We start from the raw sequence: 15,159 nt of genomic DNA, 5'->3' as shown, positions 1-15,159 counted from the left end.
AGACACAACCTGTTTGCACTTCTCCCCTCAGGCAGACGCTACAGATCTCTACGCACTAGAACATCTAGGCATAAAAACTGTTTTTCCCCCATGCCATCTCCAGCTTAAACAGCTAACATATGAATCATTACCTGCGTTCTGTAATTAATTTCCATAATTCATTCTACATCCTTAATTATTGCCTTTTTCTCACACCTGGCGAATAAAGCTAATTCTGATTCTGATTCTGATTCTGAGTCATCTCTGACCGCTGTGAAATACTACATTAGGGCTGGGCGATGTGTCAAAAATATCGTATCGATAATCACCTTTAAAAATACCGCGGTATCCGATAATATTGTCTACTTAAGCCCCACCTCCACCACGCCCCGCCCCCGCTGAGACAACATTGCCAACATGCACCATAAACACAGACCATGTTCAGTTTGGTCTTAATTATTGCCACAAAGTTTGTTTTTTACTTTTCTTAGTTTGTGCTTAAACTAAACGAAAATGGTAACGCTTTAGATTACAACCCGCAAAGAACTACGTAAGTATACTGAGTTTACGGTGTACGTTTCTATAATTATAGTGTACCTATAAAGAACGTACGTGTAGGTATAAGGGAACAATGTGTTACGTTTAGATAATAAGGGGGTAACAACCAGATATGCAACCTGCAAAGAACTGCGGAAGTAAACTGAAGTTACAGCGTAAATTGCAAAGTGTTTACGAGTAATTTGGTCTGGCCTGTAGATCCAGTATGTCGTTCCATGCGCCAGCTGTTGGATATTCTGTAAAGCACAACACATTTATTTAAATTCTAAACAACGTGCTCACGGGATTCAGCGGCATTCCGTGGGAGGAGTTGCAGCATGCTGTGGGAAAAAACATGCATTCTTGATGGCCACATCTGTATAGAAAGGTGCAAAATGCATTTACTTACACATATTTCAGTAATGAGATATTACATGATATAGTTAACACGTTTGGGAATGTCACATGACAAGCATGACGACCCCCCCCACTCATGTCCCCTCAAAAATTATAAGTGCATGACGCCCCTGGCTACTAATGTAAACTTAGTTCTTTGAGATAACGAGAATGAGCATTGTGCCCGCGTGTGCTATAAAGCTGCACGTGAGTCGACACTGCTGTCACTTATCAGTCGAAAGATACTGAAGAAAACTATACTGTCTAAAAGCACCGTCCTTCAGATGAGCCACTTCAAACAGCATGCCAGTAGCGATTCAACGGACAAAAACAGAATTGTCAAAATGCTGGGTTTTGGCGAGTGACCTCGTAAACATGGTCTTAAATGAGTTCTAAAGTCCTAAATGACCGTAAAGAGTTGGGAGGTGTGTCAGATAAGCGTCATGTGCATCAGACTTTAAAGTGACAGTGCTGCTTTTAAAGTGAAATCTGATGAAGTCTCATTGATGTAAATCACAGAACAAAAGTAAAGAAATCACTCGACTGCTCTAGTCGCTGATTAAGTTTTGTAGCTTGAATAAAGATTAATTTATGCATGTACAATTTCTGGTTTATGTGAAGATTGTTTTAAGTTCACTTAAATTAAAAGTTAAAAATTATATTTTTCAGAACCTACTAAATGTTAAAAATAATGGCTTTCAATTATACTGTAACGCTGAATTGCTATAATTAATGGCTAAAATTGAGGGGAAAATGCATTTAATAGAGACATCAGTAGCAGTATTGCATTGTTATCAAAAATACTGGCCATTGTTAATAATAGGCTACTTAGTAAAAAGATGCCATTAAACACATACTTAAAATAAACCATCTTTATAATGTTTCTACATTAATTTGGAGGTTCAATGTGAAATTATGACAATATAAATATATTAATATGCAGTTAATTACAATTAATTATAGAAAATTGTATTATTATTCTAATCGATTCACAGACAGCACTAATGTTAACCTTTTATAGATGTTGGTGTTGATAATATTATATATTTTACTGTTGAATATGCATTTAAATTTAATTTCTAATTGTATAGGCCCCTCAGAAAGAGATCGGGACAGCCACTCACTCCCTCGGCCCCCTTCAAAATTTCAGTTCAATAATCCGGCCCTCAAATAAAACTGATTGAAGAGCCCTGGACTAGACGATGGAAAATACTTGATTATACCCTTAACTGTCAAAGATCGGCGACGGCCCCAGATTATTGTTGTTTCACTTCCACAGCACGTTAAAACATCACACTCTTACTTGATCTGGACAAACTGTGCATCGTTTGTAACTATATAACATGAAAAACACTGCTAGAGAGAACAACTTTTAAGTAAAACCTTAAAGTTACTGAAGCTTCTCCATGTGACAACTAGCCCCAGAAAGAAAGACAGAAAGCCATTTCTTTCCGCATGTTTGCATGAGAGGTTAGTTCTTCCCAAAACGGCCTAATTTCTTATTTTAAATCAATTAAAAGTTCGCCAGCCATCGCGTTCAGATCAATGCCGGCTCGAAGTCTTCCGGAGGCCCTTGTGTACTCGTTTGTTCCTGAAGTAGGTCAGTGGAGCATCAATGCTGCATTAATGTGCTCAAATTAGCCTCAGCAGACCCAGCAGACGCTTTTAATTAAAGAGGAAACAAACATCAAGGCATCGGGCCCAATTAAAAGATCAGCACACACAGAATAAGGATAGGGGACTGAACACACAGAGACTAGTGTTAGGAGGCTGAGAGACTGCAGATAATCAGCTTTACCGAGGAATGACTGACCGATACAGACGACAAACCAGCGTCTCTTCTCCGAAGAAATGGGTCATGTGAAGGGGAAGGCTTATTTAACTCATTAATAAAGGAAATAAAGCCATTTTGGCCATACACTACTTTGCATGACCGCTAGATGGCGCTGCGCACTTGTGGATCTGCAGATAGGCGTTCATTGATAAACTATTACATCTGAAACGTGTTCACAAACTAATAAAACTCAAGACATTTCTCAGAATAGCTTGAGAAACTTCAGACACGTGTTTTTTTTTTAGTAAAACACTGAAACCTTCCTAAATCAAAATTGACTCCACAAGTGATACAGGATAAGATACAAAGCCTTGTATTCCATAAAATTTGTTCAAATTAATAATAATAAAAAATATATATATATCTTCCAGTAGAATTAGAAAAAATAATAATGTTCTCCCTTTGAATTAAGTTAAGTTTTTCTGACCGCACTGACAGATATTTTGTTCTTGTTTTAAGTATAAACTCACTTGATTTTTATTTATTTATTTACTCAGAAAACAAGAGTTAATATGCTAAATCATTTGGTTCTCAAGCAAACGTATCTTGATTTAAAATATGTTTAGATATTTAGACTTTAAATCAAGTCAAAAATAAATAGCAAGAAGATCATTTTAAAAGTATTATTTATTATTTAAATCTATTATTATTTTTAAACTGCGTGATTTAACTCGAATCTGAAAACAGAAAGACAGTTTAAAATCTGCAGACGAAACACAAATCTTTTTTTATTTCAACAAATTGGACAAAAAAAGTTCTTACTAATATGATCAAATAATTATTGTGACGAACTACATGCAACATCACAGAAATGCTAAAAAAAAACACATATAAGTGTATTCAAACACTTATAAAGAGTTAAAAAAGAAGGCATGCATGTAAATGAGCGGCTGCTGTTATTCTGGGCACATAACGGTGCATTCAATACCTGGAGCGCAGCTCTGTTACAATATTCAGCCTACGCGATGATTGACATCCGCTTCATCCAATCAGCACCCGAGTCGATGACTTTACAATAGAACTGGGAGCCAGAGAGGGGCGGGGTCAGGCACAGACAGCCAATGGCAGGACAGGAGGGCGGGAGCTTTCTCATCTCGGGCTTTTGTTCTCCGTCGGGGCAGTAAAGTGAAGTTTGGGCAGCGTTATTCCGCGGGACATCCCGTATCAGAATCACAGGGATAGCATTAGAGCTGCTTTATTTCCTTGAGGAAAAGCTCTCAGGAGGATTTAATCGCAGCGAGCTTTCCTTTTCCTCGCAATGGAAACTCCATCATCATCATCATCATCATCATCATCAATGATCTTGAGAGGAACGCGAAGTTTTGCTGGATGAATGCTGACAGGATTTTACAGCGAATGAACCCCTTCTCCTCCCTAAAACGGGTTTTTAAGGATATCCCCGCGGATCTACAACTCTCTTTAGGAACTCTTTAGCAGAACTTTACCTCAAGTGTGTTTGAAACGGCAAGCGCGCTCTGGATACATTTCCTTTGATCGCTCTTTTTTTTTTGGATACAATGTTGCGAATCTGAGGTGAATGTATCAGGCTCGGAGAAACCCTGACTGTGATCATGGCGCTCTCAGGTAGATCTCTGGACACTTTGCACCTCATTTTATTCGTTTTATGGACTTTATCGCGCTACTCTTTATCCAGTCAAGTTCGGCAGGAGTTTGAGGTTCTGGAGGAGCAGCCGGTGGGCACATATGTGGGCACCATCGACACCAAACCCTCTTTCACATACAGATTCAGCGAACACCACAAACTTTTTTCCATCAACGCCACGACGGGCGTCATCTACACGTCCTCCGTGATCGACAGAGAAGTTCTGTCTAGTAACATCATTAATGTGGTGGTTCTCTCCAGCCAGCCCACTTACCCCACCGAGGTGCGCATCGTGGTTTTGGATATTAACGACAACGCGCCGGTGTTTCCTGACGCGTCCATCGTGGTGTCGTTCAAAGAAGACGCGAGCAGCGGGCGTCAGGTGATTCTGGACACCGCGACGGACGCGGACATCGGGAGTAACGGAGTGGATCACACCACCTACCGAATCGTCAGCGGGAACGATCAGCGAAAGTTTCGCTTGGATATCACCGTCAACCCGAGCGGAGAGGGCGCGTTTCTGCACCTGGTCTCCACAGGGGGGCTGGACAGAGAATTAACCCCCTTCTATCAGCTCCTCATCCAAGTGGAAGACAAAGGAGAGCCCAAAAAGTTTGGGTTTCTGCAGGTAAACGTCACCATTCAGGATATAAACGACAACCCACCTGCTTTTGACCAGGACCAGTACCAGACCAGTGTGTTCGAGGACACTGCAATTGGCTCTAGTGTTCTGCAGATAACAGCCACAGATCTGGACGAGGGTGCAAATGCTGATATAACATATTTTTTAGATGAAGGAACTCCTTTTCAGATTGACCCTAAGGCTGGGACTGTTATTATAAATGAGGGGTTGGATTATGAGACAAAGAAAGAGTATTCCCTCACTATCCATGCAGTAGACAACGGTGTCCCCTCTCTCTCAGGCAGGTCAGAAGCGACTATAAAACTGCTTGATGTGAATGACAATGATCCTGTAGTTAAGTTTCGATACTTCCCTACCACGTCCAAATTCGCTTCAGTGGATGAGAATGCACAGGTGGGCACTGTAGTGGCACTATTAACGGTTTCCGATTCCGATTCGTCCACAGCTAACGGTAATATTTCAGTTTCTATACTTGGCGGAAACGAACAGAGACACTTTGAAGTTCACAGTTCACCCGTCCCCAATCTGAGTCTAATCAAAGTAGCCAGTGTGCTCGACCGAGAGCGAATCTCCGCCTACAACCTCACCGTTTCAGTGTCAGATAACGGCAGGCCCGTAGCTCGCTCGTCTTTTGCCAGTCTGGTTATATTTGTGAATGATATTAACGACCATCCGCCCATATTTCAGGAAGCAGAGTATAGAGTAGACATCAGCGAGGACATTCCTAAAGGCAGCTACATTAAAGGGGTCTCAGCTACAGATGGAGACTCTGGGCAGAATGCCAATCTCCGCTACTCGCTGGTGTCTGGAAACAGTTTGGGCTGGTTTGCCATCAGTGAGAACAGCGGTTTGGTTACCAGCGCAGCAGAGCTCGATAGGGAAATAGCTTCTCAAATAGTGCTGAATATCAGTGCCAAAGACCAAGGCCTGCAGCCGAAAATGTCCTACACCAAATTAATAGTGAATATCACCGACGTTAATGATCAGGTCCCCACTTTCACTCAAAGCACATATCACATTTCATTAGTCGAGCATTTGCCGGCCGGCTCCGAGCTTGTGGATCTGTCCGCCACAGATTCGGATCTTGGTGCCAATGGCACGGTCCGATTCTCATTTGACCCTGAAACCCCCGTGAGTGTCCAGAATAAGTTCAGGTTGGATGCAATATCGGGGCGGTTGAGTACAGCCACAGAGTTAGACAGAGAAGAAGAGGGCTTCTATCTGCTGCACATCAAAGCCACAGATGCAGGAATGCCCCCCCTTTACACCATCTGCAAAGTCAATATCACACTGAAGGACGCTAATGATAACAGCCCAGTGTTTTACCCCGTGCAGTATTTTGCCAATATCAAAGAAAATGAGCCTTCAGGCTCATTTGTGACTAGTGTAACAGCTTCCGACCCTGACCTTGGCCTTAATGGCACTGTAAAATATGCCATCACTGCTGGTGACTCTTACAAGTTTCACATCAACAACAACTCTGGTAAAATCACGACTTTAGTGCCACTCGACAGAGAGGAGAAAACTGCTTATCAGCTGCAGGTCACTGCGACGGACGGTGGCGGATTGCGCTCGAACACGCAAGCTATAGTCACAGTCACTGTTGTAGACACGCAAGATAACCCGCCCGTGTTCAGTCAGAAAGAGTACAGCTTTGTTATGTTTGAGAACGTGGCCGCTGACACCATTATTGGCACCGTGTCGGCCACCACGGTAGATCTGAACACAAATATCACTTATTTGATCGCATCAGGGGACCAACGCGGTCTGTTTGCTATCAAAGGCAGCACAGGGCAGATCACAGCTTTGGGGCTGATAGACAGAGAAGAGCAGGCGTTTTACCAGCTCAGGGTGATTGCTAGGGGTGGGGAGGTTATGGGGGAAGCGTTAGTTAATATCACAGTGAAGGATTTGAATGACAACGCACCTCATTTCATTCACAATGTCGAGCATGTCAGCGCAGTGGAGAACTGGGCCACCGGTCACCATATATTCCAGGCTAAAGCTTCGGATCCTGATGAGGGGACCAATGGTATGGTCATATACAGCCTTAAACAGAACCCTAAAGGCTTATTTCATATCCACGAAAGACATGGATTGATCACCCTCACTAGCCCCTTAGAAGTCACCACCAGCTCCTACCAAGTGGAGGTCATGGCCTCTGACCTTGGCATTCCTCAGCGCACCACCAGCCTCATTCTCACCATCAGCGTGTACGACGTTAATGACAATGTGCCAGTTTTCGACCAGCTCTCTTACGAAGTCACCATTCTAGAATCTGAGCCGGTTAATAGTCGTTTTTTTAAGGTGGAGGCCAGCGATAAAGACTCTGGACTCAATGGGGAAATTGTGTATGACATCGTTAGCGGTAACACAAATGACGTTTTTGGGATTTTCCCTGATGGGCAGCTGTATATTAAAGCAGATTTGGACAGAGAAGTACAAGATCGGTACAGTTTATTAGTGGTGGCCAAAGACAGAGCCGTCGAGCCACTGAGCGCCAGCATTAATGTGACGATTCTCCTCGACGATGTCAACGACAACCGTCCGCTTTTCAACAGCACATATTATGTGTTCCACTTCGAGGAAGAGCAGGAGCGAGGCTCTTTCGTCGGGCTAGTTTTCGCCAAAGATAAAGACTTTGGACCGAACAGCGAGGTCCGTTACTCCTTTGAAACGCCGCAGCCAAATTTTGAGCTGAACGCTATCTCGGGCGCATTGACCAGTACGTTACAGCTTGACCGCGAATCTCTCATGAGACAGAGAGGTGCCGCGGTGTTCAGTTTCACAGTCGTATCCTCTGATCAGGGCCTTCCCAAGCCTCTCAAAGACCAGGCCAAAGTTCAAGTGTACATACAGGACATCAACGACAATCCGCCGAAATTCACCAAAGACATTTACCAGGCCTCTATCTCAGAATCCGCCCAGAATATGACGCAGCTGCTCCGAGTCTCTGCCTCAGACGTAGATGAAAATAAAAACGGCCTTATTCGCTACGACATCATGGAGGGAAATGAGGAGAAACAATTCAGCATTGACAGCACTTCTGGTCAAGTTACTCTAGTGGGAAAACTAGACTATGAGACAACACCCTTTTACTCCCTCAAAATTATGGCGGAGGACTCTGGGATTGTGCCTCTGTCATCCACTTGTGTATTGAGCATCAGTGTTCTGGATGATAATGATAACTCTCCATCGTTTCCCAAATCAACTCTCACAGTGGATGTGCTGGAGAACATGCGGATTGGAGAGCTGGTCGCCTCCGTAACCGCTACAGACTCTGACTCTGGATCCAACGCCGACATTACATACAGCATCTCCGCCACCAACAACCACGGCACTTTTAGCATAAGTCCCAACACTGGCAGCATTTTCCTGGTCAAAAAACTGGATTATGAAACGCAGTCTCTATACAAACTCAACGTCACAGCCAAAGACAGCGGAAGGCCATCCAGGTCTTCCTCCATTCCGGTCACCATTCACGTGAGAGATTTTAATGACAACCCTCCTGTTTTTACACCAGGTGACATTTTTAAATCCATCCCTGAAAACCTCCTGCTCTCCACTTCTGTCATGACTATAACAGCTCACGACACGGATGCCGACATCAACGGCCAGCTGGAGTACTCCATCGTCATGCAGACTCCTAGAGGTGGGCATTTCCACATTGACCCCACATCTGGAGTGATATTAACGAACAAGGAAATCGACCGAGAGTTCTCCAACCTTTTTGAGCTGACCATCAAAGCGACCGACCAAGCCGTGCCGGTCGAGTTCCGCCGTTTTGCTCTGAAAAACGTTACTATATGGGTTACGGACCAAAATGACAACATACCCGTATTTATCTCCCAAAATGCCCTAGTGGCAGAATCCAACATAGTAATCGGTTCCATTCTGACAACAGTAGTGGCTTACGACCCTGACGAGGGTGCCAACGGAGAGGTAGAGTACGAACTTGTGAGGGGAGATTCGGATACGTTTATCATGGACCGCTACAGCGGAGATATCAGACTAGCCTCTCAACTCGTTCCCTCAAAGCTCATCTACAGTCTGACCGTGTCTGCTACGGATCACGGCACGGATCGCAAGACCTCACGGACGGAGCTGACCATCATCCTTCAGGGTTCGGATGGCCCGGTCTTCTCCCAACACAAATACATCACTATTCTAAAGGAGGGCCAACCGCCTGGGACCAACGTCATCTCTTTGGATGCCTCCAGTCCACGTGGCACCGGCACCAAGGTGGAGTTTTTTATTGTTTCAGTCCGGAGCGGAGGGAAGGCCGTAGGCCGGCTTTTCACTATCGGCCGTCACTCCGGGGTGATCCAAACAGCTGCAAAACTGGACAGGGAGCAAGGCTCGGACCTCTACTTGATAGACGTGTACGCCATCGAAGCCGACGCCAGCCAGCCCAGAACGCAACATGCAGAGGTGAGTAATCACGTTTTTTTTGGGGGGAGGTGTCAGTGATTTTGATGGCTCTTGCATATTGTGCGAAAGGAAATCTATGGGAACATATTCTGAAACATGTGCTTAAGTCATTTGTGTGAATGTGGTGGAAAAACCTGAGCGAGTGTTGGATAACCGTACGTGCATTACTAAAGTTCCTGCTTGTTTTTTCCCCCCTGTTCTTTTTCAGACGATCTGGGTTGTATTAAATATAAATTGCTTTGCACTTGAGAATGTGGGCTTTGTTTTTTGGCAGGCTAGCGGTATTGTTTCAGCTCGGAGAGAGCACAGGCCTTAATCTCAGAGAGGAGCGCTCGCTGTGCAGAGAGGGGAACCCTGGGTAAAATGTGCTGCTTTGCGTTCCCGCTGCGACTGAACTCATCTCTGTTATCAGCAGTGACAAATTCAACAAATCAGACGCCCAGACAGCGTGATTGCAGATATTAATAACACGAAACCACAGGATGGAATTGTTTGTTTCTTTCTTATTGTAATCGTTTTCTGGTCAAGGAAAGGCAGGGTAAAAGGGAAATGAGTGGGGGAGATCCGCGTGTGGGTCTCAGATACCTGTCCCCCGCAGAGTAAGCGAGGAATTAGCTAGGGTTTGAATCGCCCCGGGCGATGTCGGAGCAGGGTGGTCTGTGAGACCCTGCTTTGTGCCACCAGCTTTGCCATTAAAGTGACCATTAAATTCAGCTGACCCTCTAAGTCTCAGTGAATAGAAATTTCCTTTCAGAGGTGGCTGAGCGGAGTAAGAGGAGGAATCTCTAAAAGTGAAACTTAATCCGCACGTTGAGTTGGTACATTGCGACGCATCTGCGTTGCTCCCGCTAAACTCTCCCTCGAGGGATAGAGTTAAACTCTCGGCTGCAGGAACCAGATGAAATTCTACACTGGGCTTGTGGGTTTGTGTGCACAGGCCTCTGCTCAAATGAAAAACAAATGTGATTCTATATATGTGTGTGTTTTGGAAACTTCAACTGGAACCGAAAATGTTATATTATTACAGGCTTGGTGATTCGCGTTTATAAAGTGGATTTTTTTCTCGTTCTCTGCTGCTGTGATGAAATGTGCTTTGTGTTAGAGTCTTGAAAATAGCTTCCCGAGAGGCGTTGCTCTCCATGCCGAGAGAAAGAGAGTGAGCGTAATTGAAGCCAAAACGTTTTGGGTTTGCTTTGCTTTGTTTTGTGAGGGGGTGTCATCGTTTGTGTCAGCTAACGGTGTGTTAAAGTGTCTCATTTGAAGTTGTGTGAAAGTGTCCATGTGAAGTGAAGATCATGTACAGCAGTGACAATGAAAGCAGATGTGGGTGATATTAGAGCTGCTCAAACTATGTGTGTGTGTGTGTGTGTGTGTGTGTGTTCTCACACACACACACACACACACACATGAGGGAAAAACGAGGTCCTCAACTGTTTTAATTGTCAATAAGTTTTTTAGAAATGTAAAAATGCAGGAAGTTTTCTGTTGGGGTTGCTCTGCAGTATGTATAAGTAGCTGTATATAACATTAGAAGTGCAATGTCCCATTTGGAAGTAAATTGTGTGTTTGTGTGATTGTTTGGCTTCATGGTTTCAATGCAAAATTACTTGTTTTCTTTATTAATACTCCTCTTGTTTGCCACTAAAAATATCCTTAAATTAAGAAATCATACAACTTTTCGTAAGTTGATGCTTGAAAGAAGGGAAAAAAATAAAAATAAATGATATCTTGTAAAAATGTTGCTTCTCAAGTAATTGTATTTGATTTTAGGATTTTAAGATGTTTTACTCAAAAACAAGGGAAACATACTGATCATCCCATTTGGACATTTAATATATGAAATATATTGCCTTTTATCGAGAGTATTATGTTATATATAGATATACATTTCTAATGTTTTTACTTCATATGATAATATATTTCATACATGGAAATGTAATATATGTATATACATTTTGTTTGCGTCTGACATAAACTATGAAAAATCACATCTCTCTTCGCCTCAACTCTGCTTTATACAGAAAATGTGTATTTTTTTGGGACATTATTTGAAGTACTTTGTCATATGATGTAAATAAATATGATAATCATTCAGTATGATTGTATGGGTTGGCTGTAATGTGTGTGTGTGTGTGTGTGTGTGTGTGGTTTCTTTCATATGACTGATTTAGGGCTGATTACTCGTCTCTCTCTCTTCTTCCTCATTACTCCCTTTCTCTCTTTTCTCTTTGAGCATTGGGAGGATGAGGGTTTGGACGGATAGACGTGTCCACATTCCTCTCTGAACCGTCTCTCTCTCTCTAGGCTCAGTATCTGTGTGTACGTCACTACCTGAGCATCACACCTGTGTCTGTGTGAGCTTCTGTAGCCAATCAGAATCACCTGAGAGTCGCTGCGTGTGTTTGGGTTTGAGCGAAGGAGTAAGTTTGGTTAAAGTTAAACAGACTTCACTCACAGCAGGCAAATAAAGTGAACATATGCACTGTAAAAAGTTATTTTTCAGTTGTAAATAAAGTTTATTGGACTAAGTTTTACATGAAAATAGCACTGTGTGCTCCTGTACTCTATGTGAGGCATTAATGGGTTAAGTGTAATGGCGTGCTATTGTTTCTCGCGGTGAGGTCTGTTTACTCCCAACTGTAGCTGATTGTGCTGCACTGAAAGTGTGGAGAAACTGATAAAGCTGATGTGCTTGAGTTCACCTACTATTCCTCTCATTATTATGTTTGAGTTAGGATTTTCACAAAACACAAAACTTACATGTCAGTCAGAGAGTTGACAATTTGGCTGAACAAGACTTTAAGTGAATGGACAACTAGTGCATTTTCTATAACACACACAAATGCATGGGATTTGCATTCCAAGAGAATTTAAATGGCTATGATCAGTGTTATTTTAGTATCAATGGGATGCTATTATAGTTTTTCTATTAATAGTAATAATTCGATTTTTTTAATATTTTGTTTCTATTTTATTTTTTGTTAAAGAATTAGTAATTGTTTTGTCTTTTTTTTAACTATAAAAACCCTGGTCTGGAGCTGCAGAGACATTTATTGCATTAACTGCATAAGACAATAAGACTGTTTTCAAAGAATAAATCCTAAATGCTGTGTATTATTCTAACGCCTTTTGCACATTTTCCCCTAGTTTTAAGCATAAACCCATTTCAGAAAATAAATCTTAAATGATTTAAATTATGTGTATTTTTCTTACCTTAATTTAATTTAACACTTTGTTAGATTTATACTTAAAACAATTTGCCATCGAGGTAAGAAAAATACACATAATTTAAGTTTTATTTTCTGAAAGCATGTCTTACGCAATTTAAAAACATATAAATATTTTACTGCAAAACAAGACAAAAACACTGATTTAGTGATGACGTTGAGATGACAGGAAGAATGGCACAACTGATGCATTCTGGGAAATGAAGTGTTTTTCCACCCTGGTCCACTAAAGTTGTATTTATTTAAATTTTTTTTTTTACTTTCAAACAAGGCATTGTTGTCTCAAAATGTATAGTTTGTCTTAATAAATGTAGCCTTTTGGTTAAAAATTAGAGTCCAGGCGGTTCAATTTATTTGATTTTCAGTTCATTTTAATTCAACTTTCTTACCTTCACATTGCAGTTCCCATCCATTTCAATTCAACAGTAAGTATTAAACTTATCTGAAGTGTTAGAGGTTTGATCACATCACTATGAGTATTAATACAGTGCATAAAATGTTGTATTTTAGACTTGTTTTCCAGCTCAAACATCAAACGATTCTTAAATCAAGATGCATTTACTGGAGATGCAACATGACTTGAGACATTAAACCTGTTTTATTTTTTTTACTTTCAAACAAGGCATTGTTGTCTCAAAATGTATAGTTTGTCTTAATAAATGTAGCCTTTTGGTTAAAAATTAGAGTCCAGGCGGTTCAATTTATTTGATTTTCAGTTCATTTTAATTCAACTTTCTTACCTTCACATTGCAGTTCCCATCCATTTCAATTCAACAGTAAGTATTAAACTTATCTGAAGTGTTAGAGGTTTGATCACATCACTATGAGTATTAATACAGTGCATAAAATGTTGTATTTTAGACTTGTTTTCCAGCTCAAACATCAAACGATTCTTAAATCAAGATGCATTTACTGGAGATGCAACATGACTTGAGACATTAAACCTGGTTTTCTGAAAACTGTATTAAAATCAACTGAAAAATGCATCAAAATCAAGTGAGTTCATGCTTAAAACAAGAACAAATATCTGTTGGTGGAGCCAGAAAAATAAACTTAATTCAAGGACAAAAACAGATTATTTTTCTGGCCTCATTGGAAGATATTTGATTTTGTTTTAAACCAAAACTAACTCAATTTTGATCAGTTTCTCAGAAAACAAGACTTAATATCTCAAGTCATTGTGCATGTATCCGGATTTAAGAATATTCAGATATATTGTACTGGAAAACAAGACAGAAATCCTGCGGAAGAACATGATATTTTTGCAGTGCAGTGATGGTTGACTTCACTAACGGCAGTAAATCTAATATTGTCTGGATCTTTCTTACATGTTAGCTGAGAAATTAATGCATTTGTTTGGGCTCATAGAAACGGTTGTTTGCTGTAATAGTCTGATTTTAAAGAGTCGGAGAATGGTGGTCGTACGCAGACGGCGCAGGAGCAGCGGCAGCCGCGTGTGTTTGTGTGTTCGGCTGCGTAATTGAAAACAGCTGCGTGTGTTTTTGAGTTTTTTTTTTTTTTTTGAGTGTGTGTGTGTGTGTGTGTGTGTGTGTGTGTGTGAGTGTGTGTGTGTGTGGGTGTGTGAGTGTGTGTGCATGTTTATGTGGTTTATGAGGACACAAATTTGTATAATAACATGTGTATGACATAGGTATTACAATGAGAAGGTGATTTATGAGGACATTTTCAGTGTCCCTGTAATTCAAAAGGCTTATAAATAATTCAGAATGAGTTTTTTTTCCTGTGAGGGGTAGGTTTAGGGGTAGTGTTGGTGTAGGGCAATAGAAAATGCAGTATACAGTATAAAAACCATTACACCTATGGAGAGTCCCCACAAACCATAAAAACAAACCTGTGTGTGTGTGTGTGTGTGTGTGTGTGTGTGTGTGTGAGAGAGATAGGGCTGTGCGATTTGGGGGAAAATATCAAATTGCAATTTTTTTGACAGATATTGCGATTGCGATTTGATTTGCGATTTTAAATTTGCAAAGTCAAGCTTCAGCTCAATATTGCCAATAATGTGCAGCACAGTATGGGTATCATTACCCTGCTGAAATAAACTATAGAAACCATCACAGAAATTCTTATAGTTTCCATTAAACCATTACAAAATTCCTTTTTGGTTTGGGCATTATTCCAAAAGGAATTACTGTTGTTCTATTGGTTCCCATCTGCCAGATTACACCCCACCATAGAATCCATCAAATAGACACCATTATAGTTTACATTAAATCCAAACAAATTCCCATTATAACCCTGAAATCCATTACATTTGTTATTGTGTTTTGGGAGGGGTTCTATTGTTTTGTTTTTCAGCAGGCAAGATTATAATGGTATAACTACTTTTACAGAATTAACTTAATTTCACAGAAAATATTTGTTTATTTTTTATAAATAAAGAGCTGTATTTCTTAAGTCAATTATTAAAGTATTACATATGTTACATAGGCTGATTTATTCATTTTAAGTATTTGGGATTTTAAGAGCAAGTGGAAAATGTGCTGAATGT

General features: G+C 41.1%; 1 protein-coding gene across 1 annotated transcript in view; it reads left to right on the top strand.

The window, feature by feature from the left end:
• Positions 1-4,317: 4,317 nt before the first annotated feature.
• The window catches only part of LOC107557620 (protocadherin Fat 4-like), a 95,854-nt gene continuing 85,012 nt past the window's right edge, over positions 4,318-15,159 (top strand). The window contains exon 1 of the mRNA XM_016241097.1: positions 4,318-9,423. Within this exon, the coding sequence (XP_016096583.1) occupies positions 4,318-9,423 (5,106 nt within the window). The remainder of the gene's footprint in view (positions 9,424-15,159) is intronic.

The sequence above is a fragment of the Sinocyclocheilus grahami genome, unplaced genomic scaffold (genome assembly GCF_001515645.1).
Source record: "Sinocyclocheilus grahami isolate Dianchi unplaced genomic scaffold, SAMN03320097.WGS_v1.1 scaffold612.1, whole genome shotgun sequence".
NCBI classification, from domain to species: Eukaryota; Metazoa; Chordata; class Actinopteri; order Cypriniformes; family Cyprinidae; genus Sinocyclocheilus; species Sinocyclocheilus grahami.
The sequence above is the reverse complement of the archived record's forward strand: the minus strand, read 5'-3'. Positions and strand labels throughout refer to the sequence as shown.